Here is a 24,642-nt window from a genome sequence, read left to right as displayed (position 1 = left end):
ACAAAAAGGCCATGATTCCTAGGGAATCATATCCAGTATTTAGCCCTACACTAAAAGAGTGAGGTAGGGAGTTGGCAACAATAAAGGGAGCAAGAGAGACACAAAACTGTTTTCAGTGCTGCCAATTCGTTCTAGATATTGTAGTATGCGGTTTTGTAATCTAATCTATTGTGTACGCCATGTATACGCATTCGTATATCATCTGTCATCTACACACTGCTACACACCTTTGACAACCAAATTCATCTAGATTGTTTGTATACAAGAAATATGAATCACCAAATTTCAGTTACGTAGTATACTATATAACCTGAAAAATCACACTGACATGTGAATTTCACATGGGATATCTCTGAAAGTTAAGCCTATTCATCTCTGCAGATATTTATCATCATGATATTCCTATAAGGAATATAATTTCATATTATCAACATAACCTCAAGAAATTGACAATTACTCGACGTTCACGATCACCAGTATATTAGAATTCAGTAAAAATGGGTGACATTTTCGAAGGCTATGAAGAATTAAGCATCGCAAAGCTGGCAGGTTACGTTGCTTCTGGAGCAATGATATTTGGCGGTGTTGTGCCGTACATTCCTCAATATCGAGAGATTAAACGTAAAGAAGATTCCGAAGGGTTTTCACTCTATGTATGTCTAGCGCTGCTTATTGCCAATACTTTACGCATCTTATTCTGGTTAGTATCTGGTGCTAAGACTTGATACCAACATAATTGTATTACTCTTTTTGCTTCTTCCATTCTTTATATTCTCAGGTTTGGAAAGCATTTCGAAACTCCTCTTTTACTTCAAAGCATACTGATGAATATAACCATGTTAGTCATGATAAAACTATGCATTAGTGTAAAAAACAAAAATCAGATCATCAAAGCGAAGGAGCGAGTCTTCACAGGTATGTATAAATCATGGATAAACTTATATATTTGTAATTATTGTATTCGTATATATACAATTTTTGTGCTATTGAAGCAATTGATTGAAATTCTTGCACATCTTTATGTCGATATAGATACTGATTGACGCAATCTAAATGAAACATAGTTATAGATAACTCACTTAAAAACAGATAATTTGGATAGATTTGGACATTAAATTCTTTTGGCAATGGACAGACTTTCAATCCTACCTGGATTTCATATTGCTATTTGGAGCAGTGGGTGCGGTAATCATGTATCTTTTTGTGGATGTGTTAATATTTGTTGAGATGGTTGGACTGCTAGCAGTTCTAACAGAAGCAATGCTTGGTGTTCCTCAATTACTTCACAACTTCCGTAATCAGTCAACGGACGGAATGAGGTAAGGCTTCGTATAATGGATTCTTTCTTATAAACAACCAACAAATATGAAAGACACTTTAGACTTTCTTCGATATTTTGTTTTTTTCCTTGAAATAGTGATGCAAGAAAGACAATTGCGCGTTCATCTCCATGTGTTTGAGTATTTGAAACATTTGATTGTATATGTCGGATGTATGTAATGCCTAAAAACCTAAAAACTTGTTATATTCAACAATCTGAAAATTGTCATAAAAGGCCATCTCTGAAGCACACTTTCAAAATGCCCCTCTTGGAATTTGAAATTTAAGTAACATGGGAAAAAGGTAATTTTTTTTCTCTATTATCACTGAATTTAACTGCATTTGGTGATTTGGGATTTGATCCTGGAAGCAATTTGTCGACATTTTAAATGCCAACAAATTTATCATTTGAATTTGTACTGTAAAGGACTATTAACAATTTATCTACTAAAGATCTGTAGATCTTTTCTAGAGAATTTAATTCTTTACAAAATGCTGCCAGGATCAAATCTACACAATTAAATGCGCCTCAGTGGTAACAATTCCAAAGAAAACGACTCTTTCTTCACGTTATTTAAATGAGTTTGAGAGATGTCCTCCAGTGAGAAATTTTTTTGTTTTGCTGTGTAAAAAACATTTTTTAGCTCGAGGTCGAAAATAAAATATTGCTTCCAAACGAAACACCTGAAAAAAATTTACATCACTGGTGTTTTTATATCTTATCTAATGCACTGATTATGTTCCCAGTATTACAATGGTGGCCATGTGGACCATGGGCGATACGTTCAAAACATGCTACTTTATTGCACGCGAAGCTCCAGTGCAATTTGGAATATGTGGAGCTCTTCAAGTGATAGTAGACCTTTCCATTCTTAGTCAAGTGTATTTGTACAGAGATTCAACAATTCCCAGTAAAACACAAACACGGTCTGATTAAATATCAGTAATATGTTTGCAATTTGTAAATAATTATAAACTACAAGAATAATTTTTTACTTCTACCTTTGTAAATAATATATATTATATTATTATAATTTTATTATATATTATGCGTTAAGATCGCATTAGTACAATTGTATATTTCCAATTTATTATTAATATTATCGATAAATAACCATGTAATCATTCGTCTAATCGGTTCATCTTTTAACGTCTACATATGTATATCTCATAAACATACAATCAAGAATCGAACATGGCGCCGAGATTGGCAATCAGCTGATCTTTTTAAATAAATTCAACGAATAACAAAGCAAAACAAAAGACGTCGTGCAAAGTGTGGCACTTTCATTTTGAGATATTGAATCTATCTGGATTATATGGATTGGTAGATGTGACCTTAGGATATGACCAAGCGTGGACCAAGCTAAAAAAATTATCACTTGATGTGGCATCCAGCGCCATCTTCCGATTCGAAAAGTTAAGGGGCAGCCTTCTAGCCTATCGTGCAACTTTATTTCATACAGTTTACGACAGTTGCCTAGACAACTAGAAGCGGCAACATGCCGGTGGTTGATATATTCTCCGAGTGCGTGCAATATAAATATAAATCAAATTTACGCTCTTGCGGAACGCTCTTTGTGCTGCTTGTTACATTGTCAATACTATTAATTCCAATTATTGTGATCCATTTGACAGGAGGCGAGTTTCCAATTTTGTAGATTGAATTCCATTAATTGATTACCCAACGTTGTCTATTGAATTCCAGGTTTTTGGGTCCGGAATTACGCGTACTCAGAAAAACCAGACATAATATTTAAACGTAAATATTTATTGATAGCCGAGAGTAACAAAGATGTCAGCCCAATTATTTGTTCTACTTTTCGTAGTTACAAGGGTAACAGCATTACGGACAGTTGTATAATAACAAAGGTGGCTTTGCACAATTATTATCGATAAATTATTGCTGCATTAATTATTACGTTAAGTTGGTACAGGTGTGAACTTTCAGTATTGTAAATATGAACAGCGTCGATATTCTCTCATTTATTTGATATTGTTATTTTAAACATTCAGGTAAAGGAATTTGACTACAATAACGATGGGCTAAACGATGCTTTGAAATTCGAATTGCGTTTTTTTGCGAAAATCCCGATAAACTCCATCAGGCTTTTACTGTTCTTCAACTACGAGTTGAGGGTTTGTTTACTTACCATTAAGTTCAATCAGACATACATAATTATCACATGAATGGTGTAAAAATAATCTGACAATGACAAAATATTTGGGGTAAAATTAAACTTCATTTTATTGCTTATTAATTTTAGGAGAGAAATAAACTGACAATGGAAGCAATGGCTGCTCTTCAATACACAATACCTACAAATGTTCATAAAATCTCGATTGTTGGTGACTTGCGATTGGATCAGAAAATTCTATTGCACAATCAGGGCATCCATGATATTTACAATTATTCTACAGATATAAATGATCGTACACTGTTCGAATTGCTCACAGAAAGTGCAAGTAGGAACTGTAAGTTTAACTGATCATTGGATTGTAATTTGATATTCACAGTAATTGTTATTAATATTTGAATATTGTGTTTGAATTTAAGTCGCGATTAAAATTGAAAATGACAAACTGATGTGGGAGAGAGGATTTTCCGTCGAAGAAGAAACTGTAGTACAAACGGAAATATTTTATTCCAAGGAAATGATTCACTATCGACCTGGACTATGGGAAGAATTGAAGTGGGCATGGATACAATACTTCGCAATTTTCTTCCTCTTTGCTTACGTAGGAAAATATATAACTAAGATTATATTCGTGAAAGGGTACGTTCGTAGTTATGTTATTCCACCATGGAAAATGAAGTGAATGTGAGATTAATAAACGTAACAACATGTACGTGAAATTATATATACCTGTATAAATCAATGATTGCGAATGTTATAAATATTTACGACCTACTGTTGCGTAGAAAAATGTTGTGTAAACATCGGTAATCGCGTACTATACACTATACCTTAATTACGAGACATGGCATGGATCATGTAAGAGACGGTTTCGCAATTATTTGTTCCACGGTATTCTAGTTATCGTTTTGGAAATGGAAGCCTTCTTTCCAACTAGCAAAAAAAAAAAATAAAAAAATGCTTCCGCAAATCAATTCTGAGATTCAATTTTTTATCGATTTTTTTGTAAAATTTTAGATGCTTTTAAGGATTGTTAGGATGAAGTCATGCAGACGTTATATCGACGTCATTTCGCTAGGAAAATCAGTTGCGCTGCGTTCCGAGTCGCTAAGATTATAACTTTTCCAAAGTTACCGCAGGAAAATGGAAATATTTCGTTACATATTCGCTGCTGTTGATCCTATGATATTCAGGTTGCCTTATATATATTTGAATTTGTGAGGGTACCATTTTGTAGAAAAACATTCGTGCAAATCAATTCTGAGAAAAAATATTTTTCATCCTATAAAAACGCCGCGAAATTCACTCCATTGAATTTTCTTACAATTAGATAAATCCAGCCGATTTTGAAAGATTCAATCAGATGCTGTATGCACGTGATTTCGAAAGAAATAATGATTGTATATAGTCTAAAGTCGCTCGCCTAGGATTGATGCGTAATTAGTGGTGCAAACCAATCCAAGACGAGGAGCAATCACTAAGTATACCTGTAATACCTAATAACCGCTTCTTGGACAAAACTTATCCGACTGTTACTCTCTCAAAGGCAAAACAAAATCGAAATTTGCATGAATATAAAAAATCATTATTCAAGAAATACAAAAATTCAAAATGCAAACATATAAAGAGACCTAAACAAGAGGGAGATGTGTCAAGTCAGATAAGCCGCAATGCTGCTAAGTCGAGCGACACCGACGTCAAGATATTTTAAACGGTACTGTGCAAGTTGAGCGGATTGTCACCTATCCGCGACTCGAATACAAATGTGTATGCCAGTATCATTAGTTGATAGTTTTGTATTGGAGACTAAAAAGACGAGGAAGTGGAGAAAAATTCGAAGGAACTGACAAAAAATTACGAAGATGACAGGCCTCCCCAAAGTACAAGGCTGCCAACGTAATAACGCCAGACCTTTCCCGAAACGCTACCAACATGGCCGATACTGCCGACGGTGAAAAAGTTTCAAAAAAGTGAGTAATATTGTAAATATTTTTCTCGACAACTCTGCCAGGGCGATTTTCACTGCCTAGAAAATGCGTGACCATAAATTCATTACTCAGTTTAGTCACGGGACTCTCGATAATAACCTGAAACAAACGCGTGCCGTCTGTCGCTCTAGGCTCCCACGTTGCCAGCCACGATGTTCTGTATTTTGACATATTAATTTTGTGTCAATTATCAGACTGTACCGTTTTCGATCTCGTACACGAACTTAATTATATCAACAGTTTGAATGTTATCAAATTTGTGTAGGTTAGGAACTTCCACGGTGTATTCATCATGCTTCGTATCCTAACCAACAAATGCTCTCGCAATATTGGCTCTTCGCTCACAGAATTTTCCTCCTTAAGATTAGATTCAATATTTCGACGAATATCCATCCAACGACCTCTTTCGAGGTGGGTCATTGAAATTGAACCTCCAGTTTCATTTCCCACTGGAAAACAAATCAATACTCAAAGAAGCCGAATGTAACATAACCTAACAATCATTTTTCGTTCACTTTAGCGAGCTGAAAAGACGTCTAAAGGCCGAACAGAAGGCGAAAGAACAAGCTGTAAAAGAATTGGCAGCGGCTGAAGCCAAAGCGGAGTCCGTTAAGGATAAGAAACCAAACCGAAAGGAGGAGGAGGAAATCAGCCCAAATGTAAGTTGAAGACACAGTTTTCACTTTTAACTGATTTTCAATTTTTTTTAAACTACTTGTCATGTATTTGTAAATCAATCAAGATCTTTGACTCAAATTGTAAATACCCATAATCGTTTTGAATTATTTGAAAAATGTTGTTTAGCCAGAATACAATGTTTGTGGAACTATAGAATCTAGTAACTTGCGGTGTCGCAAAAGTTCATAGACCTCTATGCGTATAGATATATAATATCATAATGTTCGCTTCAAAATGTAACTAAAAAACATTTTTCAGATGCCATAGTTTCTATATAGATATTGAAAACATTATTTTGTTATACATTTATAAAGATTGTATGTTAAGTACTGCGTCAGTTGCAATTATTATGTTCTTTAGATTTAACTGAGTAAAATCATGATAATAGATTTTAATATATTAATGGCAATACTATCAAAAAATGACAATACTGACCACTTAATTATATCACACTGATGTTCTAGATGATTTTTTTTTTCACAAAAATTACATTCAAAAAATTTTTTATTTTTTTTATTTTTGTACGATATTTGTGAACTCCTTTATGTTGTCAGTGTACAAACAATTTCTCGGATTGAAATTCATAATGCGACAGAGATACTTGCTTATCTTAAAAATAACTGTTTATACTAGTCCTAAAACTTTGAATAATTCGTACGTCTATTGTTTTACTCTAGAAAATATATCTGCGATGAACTAAGAACACTTTAGAAATAGTAATCTAATGTATATTTTTTCTAAACTTCTATGTGAATGTGCATGAAAACTTTTAGATTTTTATGTTGATTTTTGTAAGAGGTAATCTACTGACAAAATTAGCATATTTGATAGATGCACTATATGCAATGAAAAAAATTGTCATGGTAGTGGGTTCGGGTCAAAATTCAGAATTCTCAAAGTTTAAATCTAATAAAAGTTTTTTCTACAGCCAAGTAAATAAAAGTATACCCCTAATGCAACAGTGCATTTTTCTAAAAAGTTGATATCCGACTCGAATTTTCCTCACATCATTATCATTGTATAGTAGTGACGTTGTTCCATTCATGTTCACCATCTTTAGTGTGAATAACATTGTTCTATATTTGACAAACGGCTTTTTATTTAACTTTCAATTCAGAGGATGGGGTCCATTTGTTTTCAACATTATTTACTTGAGCCTTTCAACAACTTGATATGCCCTTAAGCGAAGTAATCTTTTCCATTATATGCTTTAGAATTGGTTTTTCGTTAGTCTTTTAAGACCATTTTTGCACAGTTTCTGAGACTACTTTCTTTTTTTTCATAGGAATATTTCAAGTTACGAACACAGACAGTTAGCCAGCTTAAGGCAGCTGGGCAGCATCCTTATCCACATAAGTTCCATGTTTCAACGTCCTTGGAATTATTCATAGAGAGGTTTAGTCATGTTAAGGAAGGGGAGATCCTGGAGAATGAAATTCACAGCATTGCCGGTCGTGTCCACGCTATTCGTGAGTCGGGGGCAAAGCTGGTCTTCTACGATCTGCGAGGCGAGGGTGTAAAAATCCAGGTGATGACCAATGCGAGACACTACGAAGACGAGGAGAAATTCTTTGTTGATACGGCGAAGATAAGGAGGGGCGACATAATCGGAATCGTCGGTAATCCGGGGAAAACAAAAAAGGGAGAGTTCTCGATCATGCCGAGAAGCATAACTCTGCTCACTCCATGTTTGCGCATGCTGCCCCATCTCCACTACGGGCTTAAAGACAAGGTAGATAATTTACTAACTGTTTTACAATGGTTTTTATGATTGTTCTCAACATTTTAAACGAACTTTTACTTATCAGGAAACGAGATTCCGTCAACGATATCTAGATCTTATTTTGAACAACAAGGTCAGGCAGGTCTTTCACGTTCGCGCAAAAATCATCGCCTATGTACGTCAGTTCCTTGATAACATTGGATTTCTAGAGGTTGAAACACCCATGATGAACATGATAGCAGGCGGTGCAACTGCTAAACCATTTATCACACATCACAACGATCTCAACATGGATCTTTTCATGCGAATCGCTCCTGAACTGTACCACAAAGTATGTACAACCCAGATGTTCTATCTCTCGAAAATGAATACATACTCAATTTGCAGGAGAAACAATTTGTATTTATCAAACTTCATAGAAAGTTACATACAGACAATTTTCTGGGAAGAATCAACTGACTTCTTTATCGTATTCCCTAACGCTCTAATTCATTGTTTGAGTCCATTATCGCCAAAACAAAACCTAACTAACTTCCTTTCAGTGTAATGTGCAGTAAAAAAAAATGTCGTTTTCACCCAGATGCTCGTTGTCGGAGGGATAGATCGAGTTTACGAGATAGGAAGACAGTTCAGAAACGAGGGAATAGACCTGACCCACAACCCAGAATTCACAACTTGTGAATTTTACATGGCATATGCGGACTACAACGATCTGATGACAATAACCGAAGACATGTTGTCTGGCATGGTGAAGAGCATCCACGGAACATATAAGATAGTTTTTCACCCTGAAGGCCCGGATAGTGACGGAGTGGAAATCGACTTCACACCTCCTTTCAAGCGGGTTCCAATGCTCAAAACACTTGAAGAAATGTTGAACGTCAAGCTGCCCGACCCCGATAAATTGAATACGCCTGAAGCTACAAAATTTCTGAGTGAATTGTGCAAAAAACACAATGTAGAGTGTCCTGCACCACGGACCACTGCCAGGCTTCTCGACAAGGTGAGTTTAGGAGTTTAAAACAAGGCATTGACTTTCCCAAAAACTTGAAATCTTCTTAGAATTTCTCGATCAAGTGTATTGTTTTCATTTTGTTTCCAAAGACCCTTAAAATAGTAAATATGTTATTGGAAAAATTCGGATTATACTTCTCAAAGTTTTTTTTTAATACTCTTACATAAAACGTGAACCGTCAGTTGCATAAATATTAACTTGTTAGCCAACCTTAGTTGCATCACGCTAGTGTACAAAACCAGAATTGGAGGACTTTGGTTCAAATTCCCAGTGTGTCGAAGAGGGTCTGAGCAGCAATTTGCAAAAATTGTAAGATGAATCACGTTATTTGGGCTATGAATTGGCAAAGCAAGGTTTCAACTCGTTCCGGCTACACTTGGGCAAGATTATCCACAGATTTCCGTGCTCCCTGTGCGAACATAGGTGTTTCTATTGAACAAATTAAGGTGGCTGCAGACGCATAATAATGATTACTGATCGTTTCCCCCATACAAACTATAGCTTCTGGGGACAATGATTATTATTATTATTATATTCAATACAAATCAAATCAGTAATTAGAATAAAATCACTTTTTTTCATGTATGAACAACCCTTTACAGCTTGTTGGCGAGTTCATCGAGGAAACGTGCGTTAATCCAACGTTTATTTTGGACCACCCCCAAATCATGTCGCCATTGGCGAAGTGGCACAGATCTGAGAAAGGATTAACCGAGAGGTTTGAGCTTTTCGTTATGAAAAAAGAAGTCTGCAATGCTTATACAGAGTTGAACGATCCGCTTGTTCAGAGAGAAAGGTAATATCTGGAGCTTTATTCACGCTCTTCTATTCCATCGTCTCAATTTTCATCTATGAAACCTTGAATGAAACTCAAATCTGTTAGACCGAACCCCTATTTCAGGAAGTATCAAGTACTCTCACTTCTAAAAGTCTAGTATTATTTGTAAATTGTTCGCAGGTTCGAGCAACAGGCAAGCGACAAAGCAGCTGGAGACGACGAGGCTCAGTTAGTTGATGAAAACTTCTGCACTGCTTTGGAATACGGATTACCCCCAACAGCTGGATGGGGACTCGGAATTGACAGACTTACAATGTTTCTCACAGACTCCAATAACATCAAGGTACTGTATTCTCTGAGTAACTCGGACTTGTAAAATCTGATCAAGTTTAATCAGAACCTGTTTTCTCTACAGGAGGTATTATTTTTCCCTGCCATGAGACCGGATGACCCAAACAAAAACAGAGAGGCGAATCAGGAAGCTGAAAAAAAAGCTGATTGACATCCATAATCGATACGACAAATAGTGACAACGTTGTCTAAAATCAAGTGTTACCGGTAACTATTTATGAGCATCATCTTAATTTAAAATTATCATTCTTTTGATTGCAAATAAAGAATCAACTCGTATTATTGGGATAAATATTTTCTTTTAATCAATTGAATCCATTTATGAAACAGAATACACCAGCGAAACTTTTAATTCATAGCAACGAAAATGAAAAAGTATTAAATTTTAGATTCCGAATGCTTGAAAAAATGATCCATGGTCAGTTTATCCTCAAATTTTTTTTTCATTCGCCATTGCGCGACAAATTTTACGACAATTGCAATGAATGATGGATGAATTAAGTCGACACGTCGATCAACTTTCTTCGTTGATGGCAAATTTCGTTACAGAGTTATAGTGAGCGCCGAGTCCGTACATGTGGCGGTGATAAGTCAAGGTAACCTTTTTTCCTTCATCCTTATATTCCTCGCCTATAACGTACGGAGATCCAGTTGCTTGTATCACTTCAATCGGACACTTCAAAACTTGGGAGAGAACTTGTAGCTGTTGAGATGAAGCATTCAATGCATCAGTATCACATTCATAAGAAAATTATTCAGTATATCTACAAGGGTGTTTTATTTAAGAGCAAAATTTTTCACTTTTTTTGAGAAAAAAAATGTAGTGAACACTCAAATGTGACTGAATTTATTCCAGTAAGAATTTAATACCTCAACAGCACCGCCCCATGCAGTTGTCCCCGCAACATCGTCGCAATACTTCGTATACTGTTCAGGAGACAAAGTTTCTTCCGATTCAGCATTGTGTAAGAACGGTACAAAGTCGTTCATATTGGCTTTGAGGTACTCCGAAGTTTTCAATCTAAGAGTCTTGAAGCCCAACGGGATTTCTCCTATTTCTCTTAGCTGATGAGAAACCGCGTTGTACAAACTGAAAGTAAAGTTTATGACCATTCTAAAGATCATTGTAGCCTGATACAAGATCAATAAACTTAAAAAAAAAAACTTATCAGAATCCTGGAATATAAAACATTTCGTCGGGCATGTTCAACTGCTGTCCGAAAACATGGAATTTCGTATCGATGAACAGTGAAAAGTGTCCATGATTTTTTTTTGTCGACATATAAACAATCGATGAGTAAGAATTTACCAATGACCATCGCTGGGAATTTCATGGATCCGGAGGTGACGTTCTTGGAGTATTTTTATTATCGCTTGTGTTTCGACGTTTCTTTTCCCATGAACATTTTCTGCCTCCTGCTTGATGATCCTCTGATTTCTTTCCTTTTCTGCATTACTTTTCTTGTCTCTTCGCTTCTGTGCTTTTGATATACGTTGTTGCGCCGGTTCTGGCTGGTTATCATCGGGTAAGACGTCTTCGTTTGCAACTGGGACTTCCTTGATTCTTGAATCGATTATCTCCTGCTCCTGTTTTTTATCCAGATCAATCTCGAGCTGTGCTATTTCCTCAGTTATCTCTTTTTTCCGTTTTTTATCACCCTTGCAGATAGACTTTTTCAAATTCTGGATTTGAGCTGGTCGAAACCGAATAATAACAACAATAATAATAGTAATATTAAGAATAGTTACCTAAATTAGAAAAAACTTGTAAAATTTGTTACACCTTTTCCCTTGTCTTAGATTTTTATATTGTTCGATCGTTCATACAGTAAATTTATCACTAACCATGAATACTGTAAACCTTAATAAATAATAAATAGTAATGTAAAGTTAAGGGGGTATTTTAGTCTAGACAAGGATTTTTTGGCCTGTTTTTAGGAATCCTTTATGCAGGAACTGATAAATATTTCGCCCGATATTTTTTGTACTTATTTATTGATATTTAGAACTACTCTGTAAGTTTTGTAATTAAAAATTATGTTGATTACGGCCACTCCACAGTGTCGCGGGTGTAGAGATAAAAAAGTGGTACCGGGTGCTGTGCTTTTCTGAAATTGAAAAATCAAAAAGAGTAGCAATTAGTGAGTGTAACTATGGCTGGGAGTAAAGAATACGACAGGAAGTGAAATTTACTAACGGGCGGTGTCGTAAAAATGAAGTGTAGTAATTTTGGTAATGTTTTTTTTTACTTTTAATAACAATAATTGTTCATAAAAAAAAAAAAAAAAAAAAAACTTTTATCCGATATTACTAGTTGGTGCAATAAACAATTGGGTCACAAATATACACACCAAATTTGAAATCAATCGAATGATTAGTTTTTGAGTTAGCATGTCCATCAGTTGGAAAAATATAGTTTCAAGAAAAATGCATTCAGAATTCTTGTCTTTTTTTCGGCACCAAAAGTAAAAAAGGATCAAAGTGATACTTGAGAATTTACAAGGTCACTAATTCAGATTTTTATATTAAACATTTTTATAGAAATTTTCTTTTTTCTTCTTCAATTGAATTTTAAGATACATACCATTAATCGGCGATTCCTGAGTCATAAAGGCTTTTTTTTTTTTCCCGACATGTAGTAGGCAGCTGACCTTTCTTATTCGAGAGGCTTTGACCTTTTTTTTGTGATGATTCTGAGGCCTGTCTCTCAAATCAGCAAACCCACTATTGGTATTCTAATAAGCATACACTTTTGTTTACTGACCAATAACTGAATATTCCCATAACTGAAAATATTTGTAAAATACTGCTAGACTTTGTTAAAAATGGAAACTCTTAGGTAGATGGCAATTTCGATCGTGGCCGGACCAGAATGTATGTGCTCTGGTGCAAAATTCCAAACTAGTGAGTTCAGAGATTCATTACTATTTTGGATGTTTACTCCCAAACATCTTTCTAGTAAATTATCCGTCAAATCGTTGTAAATCGATCTAATTACTTCTAGAACTTTGTCGTTCAGAGGTGGCTTATGCGTATACTCATCAAGAGCTTCTTCAGTCTCTGTGTTATGCCATTGACACCAACTTTCCAATCCAAGGAAACAGTTTGTATACTTGAATGCTCATCTGTGGAGTTTTTGTAGTAATGTCATCCAGAGAGTTGGGACTCCTGTGAATCACCAAACCATAATATGTAATAAATTCTCCAGTTATTTAATACCCATGTTGACTTTCTTAGCATTGCAGAGTCTTGTACTCATTAGCTTCACCACGTGTCTCATATGCTCTTTCTTCTTGATAACGGTTTAATCGTCATATAGTTTGCATTTGACGCTTAGAAGTTTTGTGACTTCTTTAACTTTATGGCTAAACCATAGTGGAAATTGTTTATTGTTCCATGCTATATCGATTCCATGAAGTTTCCTTTTCTTGGCTGGATCTGCGTAGAGGGCCTTATATTTTGAAACATTCCTATTCATACTTCAGTAACTATACTCTGCCTGATAAAATTGAAATTCACACTACAAACTGTCTCTGTTCACGCGTGTGCTTAACTGCTTGCTGAAGTAGAGGAAAATCTAAACTCACTACATATCTTGTGCAGGTTATGCAGGTACACACGTGTACATTGATTTAGGTTTTTGCTTCTATACCTGCCTGTATCGTAAAACATCAGAACTCTATGGCGAAATATATACTTACATGCGGCTTACAATATATGATTCCCTTTTGAAAAGGAGCACAGAAGTGCTTCCCTACTATGTAGTAGGGTTTTTAGAATTGTTAGAACGTCACCAATTTTGAGGATTGCGAAAAAATTCTCGTTCATATACAACGAACAAAATAGATTTTCTGTGTGAATCAAGCAAACGTTAGGCAGAAGAAATAATAGCAAAAATAGTATATCTGATGAAATTGGTATAATCAGATGTGGTATCTTGTCGAAGTGCATATAGAGAAAGAACGTTTTTATAATAACAAGGGTTGACTAGCGGCTTGACTGAAGCAATCCGCGTATATGTAAAGACTAATGAATAACAGCTGATGCAGAATTCAGATATTAATTGTATGACCTTTGCTAGCGAATATAAGGGATACTCAATTTCGTTTCAAAACTATGGGATCGTGAAAAAAATGTTATTTTAAAATTTCTAGACTAGGATACCCCCTTAGACGAGATGAAGCTCTAAAGCATGTGATTGATGTGTGGCAAGTCATATTTGCGTCATACCTTGGAGTTCTTTTCGTTCTTTTTTATGTTTCAGAGACAATGCTTCTTCATTTATCACTTCATCAGCCATTGTAAGCAGGAGAATAAGTCTGAATTTCTCAGCTTTCACTAATCGGTAATCACCTCACTCACGGCAGAACTTGAAAACACAGACGATACATGCGAAGAATTTGGAGGAATCTACATGGAATCTACATCAATCTATGCCGACATAAGTTCGGCAGCGCTTGACATCTTAGAACATATGCTCTAAGCTTGACATGTATGTAGTGTGAACAGGATTTTAGGGAAATTGACAGGCAAAACGCCAGAGAATAATTATAGTATTCGTTTTATCTCTTTTGCGCTCCAAAGTTCGTGATTAGCTCTGACACTGTCCTAGGGAGTTTTTAGCGCTGCCAGCTAATTTCGGAACGCACCAATACATGACGATAGAATCACAGGCCTGCCTGAAACCTTATTCGAGTTACTCGAGTATTGTTGTTTCTCTGTTTGATCTTATGCGTTTGACAGAGATACGATGATACCTGAATTAACTCGAATGAGATTTCAGAACGCAGCTCAGGCTAGATTTTCACGGGTAGAAAAATGCTGCGGTAGCACAGCGCCACGCTACGACTGCGAAAAACTGCTCATGAAAATGTGTCCGCGGTAGCAGCAATACGATCTGTTCCGAACAGGGTCATTGTTTCCGGGTATCACGAAAAGACGAAATACGAGGGCTAATTGTCATCCAAAGTGTGGGATAATTTAATTTCTTTCTCATTATGCTGTAATTGAGGGTATTGGTGAAATAACTGTATGACTTACAATTAAGCAGAATTCTGTACACGTCGAAGATTTATAAGTTCCCATGTTGATTAAAAACAATCTAATTGATAATCAAAAAAGTGCCATCCGATTTGCTATAGAATATGAAAGTGAACGTGATTTATGTAATCCTTACTATATTGTCTTATCTTATCCTTATAAGATAAAAGAAGGGATGAAAACTTATAAAAAATATTTAAAAGAATATTGAGACTTATATTATGAATTACTTGTCTGCATAGTGATAATGAATTATTAGTCTGTGATCCATTTAATTTATGTATAAGACATTTATATTACAGAAGTCATTATTCATGTAAAATTTATTCATGGGCAAATAATTTATAACACAGAGCTCTGCTCAAGTCGAACAGTTATCCACGCGTACTCTTGGTTACGTGTATCGTGATTTACCGAACAGATAATTTGTCGTCTGATATTCGATTTGTATAAACCTGTCTAAGGTATTTGGACATCAAAGCACCAAAAAGGGCGTAGGGTCGACAGCGGCGGAGTTGCGAGAAAATTTTTTCGTTTTGTCGCTGTAACTCTTGATTCGTTGCTCGGAGCGTATTCGGACTGCGCGCAGTCGATTTTTCTCGCGAAATTTCTTTGATATCGGGCGAGAAACAATTTTTTTTTATATTCAAGATTCTTGTAATAAATCTGCCTTATTTATTTTTTGGGCGAAAAATCTGTCGTCTCGAAATCGATTTGTGTAACCCTTCCTTAACCAATTGGACACCCAGGAACTCAAAAACGGAAGTAAAATAGCGACGGACCTTTGGGGAAATACGAAGAAAACACGCAGAAAGTTGTTATTCATTCATTCTAATTCGTGCTGCATATAACAATACACTGTTATATAGGTATATCGTATCCTGCCAAGGTGCATTGCGCCTATGCGCAGGGTAAAACTTAATATGTACTCACAAACTTGATTAAATACTATCTGTTATACTACTTGTCATACGCTGGTTAAGGTAATATGTATTGTACTTGTTCATTCTAAGATGATAGTCAGCTTTGTTATGTAATGTTCGATCATTTCTTAAATACTGCCATGTACCTTAGTATTATATTCATGAACTTCATTACGTATTATAGACTGACACCCTAACACATGTATTAGGATTAAGGCGTAATAAATGTACTGAAACTGTACAGGAATAAAGTTTCGTAGCAATAAATTCATTTCCCTTCCTGATGGGTGCTGGGGCATATTTAATGTGTTTCAACGGTTCTCGTCATTCAGTAGTTCGCAGCGTATTCTGACTGCGTTCAATTATTTCCTATCGTGGAATGACGTCAAAATAGTGCATTAAAATATTACGTGCAGCATTTTTCAAAGTCAAAACTTTCACCAACAATCCGTCGGGGCTGGCCTTACTTTTTTGTTGGGGTGAGAAAATTATTGTCTCAAGATTGATTTACATGTCCCTTTCTGAACTGATTGGACCCCCAAAAACTCGAAAAACGAGTCAAAAATAGCGTAGGGCCTAAAGCAGCAAAATGACGGATACAAGTCCAGTAGTAACGGAATCAAAAAAGTCAGTCTTTCGTTCTTCGGCTGTAACTTTTGATCAGTTGCTCACGCATTATTGGGACTGCGTGCGATCGATTTCCCTCACAAGATTACGTGGGATTAGGGCAACGAAGAATGGATTGCGGAATTCTTCAATTTCGTAGGAAATTTCAACAGAAATCAAAAGGGGTTAGTCTTAGTTTTTTGGTCATTTTCGGGGCCGAAAATTTCTCGTCTCGGAATCGCTTTGTATGACCATCTCTAGGGTAATTCAATGCCCAGGAACTCAGGAAACACATGAACGAGAAGCGTAGGACCAGCAGCAGAGAAGTGACGATGAAAATTTTGAGTTTTTCGGCTGTAACTTTTCAGCTATCGCTCGCAGCGTATTGGGACTCCGCTTAATCGATCCTCACGCAAAATTACGTCAGAATAGTGGCTCAAAGAATTTATTGCAGCACTTTTCGGAATCGTGGAAATTTCCGCCAAAAATCCAAAGGGGTTAGCCTTACTTTTTTTTGAGATTTTTGAAGCCGAAAATTTCTGGTCTCCAAATTGAATTGTATGACCGCTTCTTGGCGAGTTGGAACCCCTGGAACTCAAAAAACACATTGAAAACAGCGTAGGACCAACAGCAGAGAAATGACGACAAAAATCTGCAGTTTTTTCGCTGTAACTTTTGATCCGTTGCTCGCAGCGTATTGGGACTGTGCTCAATCGATTTCTCCCGCAAAATTACGTCGGAATAGTGCCCCAAAGAATTAATTGCAGCATTTTCCGAAGTCGTCAAAATTTTCGGCAAAAATCCAAAGGGGTTAGCCTTACTTTTTTTGCGATTTCTGGAGCCGAAAATTTCTGGTCTCCGAATTGATTTGTATGACCATTTTTTGGCTAATTGGAACCCCAGGAACTCAAAAAACACATTGAAAACAGCGTAGGACCAACAGCAGAGAAATGACGACGAGAATCTGCAGTTTTTTCGCTGTAACTTTTGATCCGTTGCTCGCAGCGTATTGGGACTGAGCTCAATCGATTTCTCCCGCGAAATTACGTCGGAATAGTGCCCCAAAGAATTGATTGCAGCATTTTCCGAAGTCGTCAAAATTTTCGGCAAAAATCCAAAGGGGTTAGCCTTACTTTTTTTGCGATTTCTGGAGCCGAAAATTTCTGGTCTCCGAATTGATTTGTATGACCATTTTTTGGCTAATTGGAACCCCAGGAACTCAAAAAACACATTGAAAACAGCGTAGGACCAACAGCAGAGAAATGACGACGAGAATCTGCAGTTTTTTCGCTGTAACTTTTGATCCGTTGCTCGCAGCGTATTGGGACTGGGCTCAATCGATTTCTCCCGCGAAATTACGTCGGAATAGTGCCCCAAAGAATTGATTGCAGCATTTTCCGGAGTCGTCAAAATTTTCGGCAAAAATCCAAAGGGGTTAGCCTTACTTTTTTTGCGATTTCTGGAGCCGAAAATTTCTGGTCTCCGAATTGATTTGTATGACCATTCTTTGGCTAATTGGAACCCTAGAAACTCAAAAAACACATTGAAAAATGCTTAGGACCAACAGCAGAGAAATGACGACGAGAATCTGCAGTTTTTTGACTGTAACTTTTGATCCGTTGCTCGCAGCGTATTGGGACTGTGCTCAATCGATTTCTCCCGCAAAATTACGTCGGAATGGTGCCCCAAAGAATTAATTGCAGCATTTTCCGGAGTCGTCAAAATTTTCGGCAAAAATCCGAAGGGGTTAGCCTTACTTTTTTTGCGATTTCTGAAGCCGAAAATTTCTGGTCTCCGAATTGATTTGTATGACCATTTTTTGGCTAATTGGAACCCCAGGAACTCAAAAAACACATTGAAAACAGCGTAGGACCGACAGCAGAGAAATGACGACGAGAATCTGCAGTTTTTTCGCTGTAACTTTTGATCCGTTGCTCGCAGCGTATTGGGACTGTGCTCAATCGATTTCTCCCGCGAAATTACGTCGGAATAGTGCCCCAAAGAATTGATTGCAGCATTTTCCGGAGTCGTCAAAATTTTCGGCAAAAATCCAAAGGGGTTAGCCTTACTTTTTTTGCGATTTCTGGAGCCGAAAATTTCTGGTCTCCGAATTGATTTGTATGACCATTTTTTGGCTAATTGGAACCCCAGGAACTCAAAAAACACTTTGAAAAATACTTAGGACCAACAGCAGAGACATAACGACAAGAATCTGCAGTTTTTTGACGGTAACTTTTGATCCGTTGCTCGCAGCGTATTGGGACTGTGCTCAATCGATTTCTCCCGCAAAATTACGTCGGAATAGTGCGCTAAAGAATTAATTGCAGCATTTTCCGAAGTCGTCGAAATTTTCAGCAAAAATCCAAAGGGGTTAGCCTTACTTTTTTTGTGATTTCTAGAGCCGAAAATTTCTGGTCTCCGAATTGATTTGTATGACCATTTTTTGGCTAAGTGCAACCCCAGGAACTCAAAAAATACGTTGAAAACAGCGTAGGACCAACAGCAGAGAAATGACGACGGAAATCTGCAGTTTTTTTGCTGTAACTTTTGATCCGTTGCTCGCAGCGTATTGGGACTGTGCTCAATCGATTTCTCCCGCAAAATTACGTCGGAATAGTGCCCTAAAGAATTAATTGCAGCATTTTCCGAAGTCGTCGAAATTTTCGGCAAAAATCCAAAGGGGTTAGCCTTACTTTTTTTGCGATTTCTAGAGCCGAAAATTTCTGGTCTCCGAATTGATTTGTATGACCATTTCTTGGCTTATTGGAACCCCAGGAACTCAAAAAACACGTTGAAAACAGCGTAGGACCAACAGCAGAGAAATGACGACGAGAATCTGCAGTTTTTTCGCTGTCACTTTTGATCCGTTGCTCGCAGCGTATTGGGACTGTGCTCAATCGATTTCTCCCGCAAAATTACGTCGGAATAGTGCCCTAAAGAATTAATTGCAGCATTTTCCGAAGTCGTCGAAATTTTCGGCAAAAATCCAAAGGGCCTTACTTTTTTTGCGATTTCTGGAGCCGAAAAGTTCTGGTCTCCGAATTGATTTGTATGACCATTTTTTGGCTAATTGGAACCCCAGGAACTCAAGAAACACATTGAAAACAGCGTAGGACCAACAGCAGAGAAATGACGACGAGAATCTGCAGTTTTTTGACTGTAACTTCTGATCCGTTGCTCGCAGCGTATTGTGACTGTGTTCATTCGATTTCTCCCGCAAAATTACGTCGGAATAGTGCCCCAAAGAATTAATTGCAGCATTTTCCGAAGTCGTCAAAATTTTCGGCAAAAATCCAAAGGGGTTAGCCTTACTTTTTTTGTGATTTCTAGAGCCGAAAATTTCTGGTCTCCGAATTAATTTGTATGACCATTTTTTGGCTAAGTGCAACCCCAGGAACTCAAAAAACACATTGAAAAATACTTAGGACCAACAGCAGAGAAATAACGACGAGAATCTGCAGTTTTTTGACTGTAACTTTTGATCCGTTGCTCGCAGCGTATTGGGACTGTGCTCAATCGATTTCTCCCGCAAAATTACGTCGGAATAGTGCCCTAAAGAATTAATTGCAGCATTTTCCGAAGTCGTCGAAATTTTCGGCAAAAATTCAAAGGGGTTAGCCTCACTTTTTTTGCGATTTCTAGAGCCGAAAATTTTTGGTCTCCGAATTGATTTGTGTGACCATTTTTTGGCTAATTGGAACCCCAGGAACTCAAAAAACACATTGAAAAATACTTAGGACCAACAGCAGAGAAATAACGACGAGAATCTGCAGTTTTTTGACTGTAACTTTTGATCCGTTGCTCGCAGCGTATTGGGACTGTGCTCAATCGATTTCTCCCGCAAAATTACGTCGGAATAGTGCCCTAAAGAATTAACTGCAGCATTTTCCGAAGTCGTCGAAATTTTCGGCAAAAATCCAAAGGGGTTAGCCTTACTTTTTTGCGATTTCTAGAGCCGAAAATTTCTGGTCTCCGAATTGATTTGTATGACCATTTCTTGGCTTATTGGAACCCCAGGAACTCAAAAAACACGTTGAAAACAGCGTAGGACCAACAGCAGAGAAATGACGACGAGAATCTGCAGTTTTTTGACTGTAACTTCTGATCCGTTGCTCGCAGCGTATTGTGACTGTGTTCATTCGATTTCTCCCGCAAAATTACGTCGGAATGGTGCCCCAAAGAATTAATTGCAGCATTTTCCGAAGTCGTCAAAATTTTCGGCAAAAATCCACAGGGGTTAGCCTTACTTTTTTTGTGATTTCTAGAGCCGAAAATTTCTGGTCTCCGAATTAATTTGTATGACCATTTTTTGGCTAAGTGCAACCCCAGGAACTCAAAAAACACGTTGAAAACAGCGTAGGACCAACAGCAGAGAAATGACGACAAAAATCTGCAGTTTTTTTGCTGTAACTTTTGATCCGTTGCTCGCAGCGTATTGGGACTGTGCTCAATCGATTTCTCCCGCAAAATCACGTCGGAATAGTGCCCTAAAGAATTAATTGCAGCATTTTATGAAGTCGTCAAAATTTTTGACAAAAATCCAAAGGGGTTAGCCTTACTTTTTTTGCGATTTCTGGAGATGAAAATTTCTGGTCTCCGAATTGATTTGTATGACTATTTTTTGGCTAATCGGAACCCCAGGAACTCAAAAAACACATTGAAAACAGCGTAGGACCAACAGCAGAGAAATGACGACGAGAATCTGCAGTTTTTTGACTGTAACTTTTGATCCGTTGCTCGCAGCGTATTGGGACTGTGCTCAATCGATTTCTCCCGCAAAATTACGTCGGAATAGTGCCCTAAAGAATTAATTGCAGCATTTTCCGAAGTCGTCGAAATTTTCGGCAAAAATCCAAAGGGCCTTACTTTTTTTGCGATTTCTGGAGCCGAAAAGTTCTGGTCTCCGAATTGATTTGTATGACCATTTTTTGGCTAATTGGAACCCCAGGAACTCAAGAAACACATTGAAAACAGCGTAGGACCAACAGCAGAGAAATGACGACGAGAATCTGCAGTTTTTTGACTGTAACTTCTGATCCGTTGCTCGCAGCGTATTGTGACTGTGTTCATTCGATTTCTCCCGCAAAATTACGTCGGAATAGTGCCCCAAAGAATTAATTGCAGCATTTTCCGAAGTCGTCAAAATTTTCGGCAAAAATCCAAAGGGGTTAGCCTTACTTTTTTTGTGATTTCTAGAGCCGAAAATTTCTGGTCTCCGAATTAATTTGTATGACCATTTTTTGGCTAAGTGCAACCCCAGGAACTCAAAAAACACATTGAAAAATACTTAGGACCAACAGCAGAGAAATAACGACGAGAATCTGCAGTTTTTTGACTGTAACTTTTGATCCGTTGCTCGCAGCGTATTGGGACTGTGCTCAATCGATTTCTCCCGCAAAATTACGTCGGAATAGTGCCCTAAAGAATTAATTGCAGCATTTTCCGAAGTCGTCGAAATTTTCGGCAAAAATTCAAAGGGGTTAGCCTCACTTTTTTTGCGATTTCTAGAGCCGAAAATTTTTGGTCTCCGAATTGATTTGTGTGACCATTTTTTGGCTAATTGGAACCCCAGGAACTCAAAAAACACATTGAAAAATACTTAGGACCAACAGCAGAGAAATAACGACGAGAATCTGCAGTTTTTTGACTGTAACTTTTGATCCGTTGCTCGCAGCGTATTGGGACTGTGCTCAATCGATTTCTCCCGCAAAATTACGTCGGAATAGTGCCCTAAAGAATTAATTGCAGCATTTTCCGAAGTCGTCGAAATTTTCGGCAAAAATCTAAAGGGGTTAGCCTTACTTTTTTTGTGATTTCCAGAGCCGAAAATTTCTGGTCTCCGAATTGATTTGTATGACCATTTTCTGGCTAAGTGCAACCCCAGGAACTCAAAAAACACGTTGAAAACAGCGTAGGACCAACAGCAGAGAAATGACGACGAAAATCTGCAGTTTTTTTGCTGTAACTTTTGATCCGTTGCTCGCAGCGTATTGGGACTGTGCTCAATCGATTTCTCCCGCAAAATTACGTCGGAATAGTGCCCTAAAGAATTAACTGCAGCATTTTCCGAAGTCGTCGAAATTTTCGGCAAAAATCCAAAGGGGTTAGCCTTACTTTTTTTGCGATTTCTAGAGCCGAAAATTTCTGGTCTCCGAATTGATTTGTATGACCATTTCTTGGCTTATTGGAACCCCAGGAACTCAAAAAACACGTTGAAAACAGCGTAGTACCAACAGCAGAGAAATGACGACGAGAATCTGCAGTTTTTTCGCTGTCACTTCTGATCCGTTGCTCGCAGCGTATTGGGACTGTGCTCAATCGATTTCTCCCGCAAAATTACGTTGAAATAGTGGCCTCAAGAATTAATTGCAGCATTTTATAAAGTCGTCAAAATTTTTGACAAAAATCCAAAGGGGTTAGCCTTACTTTCTTTGCGATTTCTGGAGCCGAAAATTTCTGGTCTCCGAATTGATTTGTATGACCATTTTTTGGCTAATTGGAACCCCAGGAACTCAAAAAACACATTGAAAACAGCGTAGGACCAACAGCAGAGAAATGACGACGAGAATCTGCAGTTTTTTGACTGTAACTTCTGATCCGTTGCTCGCAGCGTATTGTGACTGTGTTCATTCGATTTCTCCCGCAAAATTACGTCGGAATAGTGCCCCAAAGAATTAATTGCAGCATTTTCCGAAGTCGTCAAAATTTTCGGCAAAAATCCAAAGGGGTTAGCCTTACTTTTTTTGTGATTTCTAGAGCCGAAAATTTCTGGTCTCCGAATTAATTTGTATGACCATTTTTTGGCTGAGTGCAACCCCAGGAACTCAAAAAACACGTTGAAAACAGCGTAGGACCAACAGCAGAGAAATGACGACGAAAATCTGCAGTTTTTTCGCTGTAACTTTTGATCCGTTGCTCGCAGCGTATTGGGACTGTGCTCAATCGATTTCTCCCGCGAAATCACGTCGGAATAGTGCCCTAAAGAATTAATTGCAGCATTTTATGAAGTCGTCAAAATTTTTGACAAAAATCCAAAGGGGTTACTTTTTTTGCGATTTCTGGAGATGAAAATTTCTGGTCTCCGAATTGATTTGTATGACTATTTTTTGGCTAATCGGAACCCCAGGAACTCAAAAAACACATTGAAAACAGCGTAGGACCAACAGCAGAGAAATGACGACGAGAGTCTGCAGTTTTTTCGCTGTCACTTTTGATCCGTTGCTCGCAGCGTATTGGGACTGTGCTCAATCGATTTCTCCCGCAAAATTACGTCGAAATAGTGCCCTAAAGAATTAATTGCAGCATTTTATAAAGTCGTCAAAATTTTTGACAAAAATCCAAAGGGGTTAGCCTTACTTTTCTTGCGATTTCTGGAGCCGAAAATTTCTGGTCTCCGAATTGATTTGTATGACCATTTTTTGGCTGATTGGAACCCCAGGAACTCAAAAAACACATTGAAAACAGCGTAGGACCAACAGCAGAGAAATGACGACGAGAATCTGCAGTTTTTTGACTGTAACTTCTGATCCGTTGCTCGCAGCGTATTGGGACTGTGCTCAATCGATTTCTCCCGCAAAATTACGTCGGAATAGTGCCCTAAAGAATTAATTGCAGCATTTTCCGAAGTCGTCGAAATTTTCGGCAAAAATCCAAAGGGGTTAGCCTCACTTTTTTTGCGATTTCTAGAGCCGAAAATTTCTGGTCTCCGAATTGATTTGTATGACCATTTTTTGGCTGAGTGCAACCCCAGGAACTCAAAAAACACGTTGAAAACAGCGTAGGACCAACAGCAGAGAAATGACGACGAAAATCTGCAGTTTTTTTGCTGTAACTTTTGATCCGTTGCTCGCAGCGTATTGGGACTGTGCTCAATCGATTTCTCCCGCAAAATTACGTCGGAATAGTGCCCTAAAGAATTAATTGCAGCATTTTCCGAAGTCGTCGAAATTTTCGGCAAAAATCCAAAGGGGTTAGCCTTACTTTTTTTGCGATTTCTAGAGCCGAAAATTTCTGGTCTCCGAATTGATTTGTATGACCATTTCTTGGCTTATTGGAACCCCAGGAACTCAAAAAACACGTTGA

At 37.5% G+C, this 24,642-nt stretch overlaps 3 protein-coding genes across 5 annotated transcripts; 2 read left to right on the top strand and 1 right to left on the bottom strand.

The window, feature by feature from the left end:
• Nucleotides 1–208: 208 nt before the first annotated feature.
• Nucleotides 209–4,396, top strand: LOC124404312 (solute carrier family 66 member 2). 2 transcript variants are annotated; one of them, XM_046878347.1, is made up of 7 exons: nucleotides 209–700; nucleotides 779–915; nucleotides 1,136–1,319; nucleotides 2,068–2,176; nucleotides 3,337–3,459; nucleotides 3,588–3,795; nucleotides 3,878–4,396. In XM_046878347.1, the coding sequence occupies exons 1-7, from the start codon at nucleotides 498–500 to the stop codon at nucleotides 4,138–4,140; spliced, it is 1,227 nt and encodes a 408-aa protein (XP_046734303.1). In that variant the 5' UTR covers nucleotides 209–497; the 3' UTR covers nucleotides 4,141–4,396. The 2 variants fall into 2 exon arrangements, with proteins under 2 accessions (XP_046734303.1, XP_046734302.1); XM_046878346.1 differs by having other exon boundaries at nucleotides 210–700; nucleotides 1,103–1,319; nucleotides 3,878–4,395.
• Nucleotides 4,397–5,210: 814 nt separating this feature from the next.
• On the top strand, nucleotides 5,211–10,283 carry LOC124403987 (lysine--tRNA ligase). Of its 2 annotated transcripts, none has more exons than XM_046877768.1 (8): nucleotides 5,211–5,428; nucleotides 5,967–6,105; nucleotides 7,410–7,856; nucleotides 7,933–8,178; nucleotides 8,428–8,850; nucleotides 9,465–9,658; nucleotides 9,821–9,983; nucleotides 10,056–10,283. In XM_046877768.1, exons 1-8 carry the CDS (start codon nucleotides 5,391–5,393, stop codon nucleotides 10,140–10,142), a joined length of 1,737 nt encoding a protein of 578 aa, XP_046733724.1. In that variant the 5' UTR covers nucleotides 5,211–5,390; the 3' UTR covers nucleotides 10,143–10,283. The 2 variants fall into 2 exon arrangements, with proteins under 2 accessions (XP_046733724.1, XP_046733723.1); XM_046877767.1 differs by lacking the exon at nucleotides 5,211–5,428 and adding an exon at nucleotides 5,537–5,857.
• A 153-nt stretch (nucleotides 10,284–10,436) lies between these two features.
• LOC124403988 (deubiquitinase OTUD6B) lies at nucleotides 10,437–14,366 on the bottom strand. The gene is made up of 4 exons (XM_046877769.1): nucleotides 14,222–14,366; nucleotides 11,301–11,685; nucleotides 10,862–11,081; nucleotides 10,437–10,694 (listed from the first exon to the last, which is right to left on the bottom strand). Exons 1-4 carry the CDS (start codon nucleotides 14,289–14,291, stop codon nucleotides 10,506–10,508), a joined length of 864 nt encoding a protein of 287 aa, XP_046733725.1. The 5' UTR covers nucleotides 14,292–14,366; the 3' UTR covers nucleotides 10,437–10,505.
• Between the last annotated feature and the right edge of the window lie 10,276 nt (nucleotides 14,367–24,642).

This window comes from Diprion similis, chromosome 3 (assembly GCF_021155765.1).
Source record: "Diprion similis isolate iyDipSimi1 chromosome 3, iyDipSimi1.1, whole genome shotgun sequence".
Taxonomy (NCBI): domain Eukaryota; kingdom Metazoa; phylum Arthropoda; class Insecta; order Hymenoptera; family Diprionidae; genus Diprion; species Diprion similis.
This window is presented reverse-complemented; position numbering and strand designations above follow the sequence as displayed.

Bases quoted from the DNA above. Each gene is read 5' to 3' on its own strand.
- LOC124403988 (XM_046877769.1), bottom strand. From the start codon at position 14,291: ATGGCTGATGAAGTGATAAATGAAGAAGCATTGTCTCTGAAACATAAA. The intron at 11,082-11,300 runs GTAAATTCTTAC...CTTTACTTTCAG, and splicing joins ATTCCCAGCGATGGTCATTG to TTTGTACAACGCGGTTTCTC. The intron at 10,695-10,861 runs GTATTAAATTCT...TCATCTCAACAG, and splicing joins CATGGGGCGGTGCTGTTGAG to CTACAAGTTCTCTCCCAAGT.
- LOC124403987 (XM_046877767.1), top strand. From the start codon at position 5,739: ATGCTTCGTATCCTAACCAACAAATGCTCTCGCAATATTGGCTCTTCG. The intron at 6,106-7,409 runs GTAAGTTGAAGA...TTTTTTTCATAG, and splicing joins AGGAGGAAATCAGCCCAAAT to GAATATTTCAAGTTACGAAC. The intron at 9,984-10,055 runs GTACTGTATTCT...TTTTCTCTACAG, and splicing joins CAGACTCCAATAACATCAAG to GAGGTATTATTTTTCCCTGC.
- LOC124404312 (XM_046878346.1), top strand. From the start codon at position 498: ATGGGTGACATTTTCGAAGGCTATGAAGAATTAAGCATCGCAAAGCTG. The intron at 916-1,102 runs GTATGTATAAAT...TAATTTGGATAG, and splicing joins GAAGGAGCGAGTCTTCACAG to ATTTGGACATTAAATTCTTT. The intron at 1,320-2,067 runs GTAAGGCTTCGT...TTATGTTCCCAG, and splicing joins CAGTCAACGGACGGAATGAG to TATTACAATGGTGGCCATGT.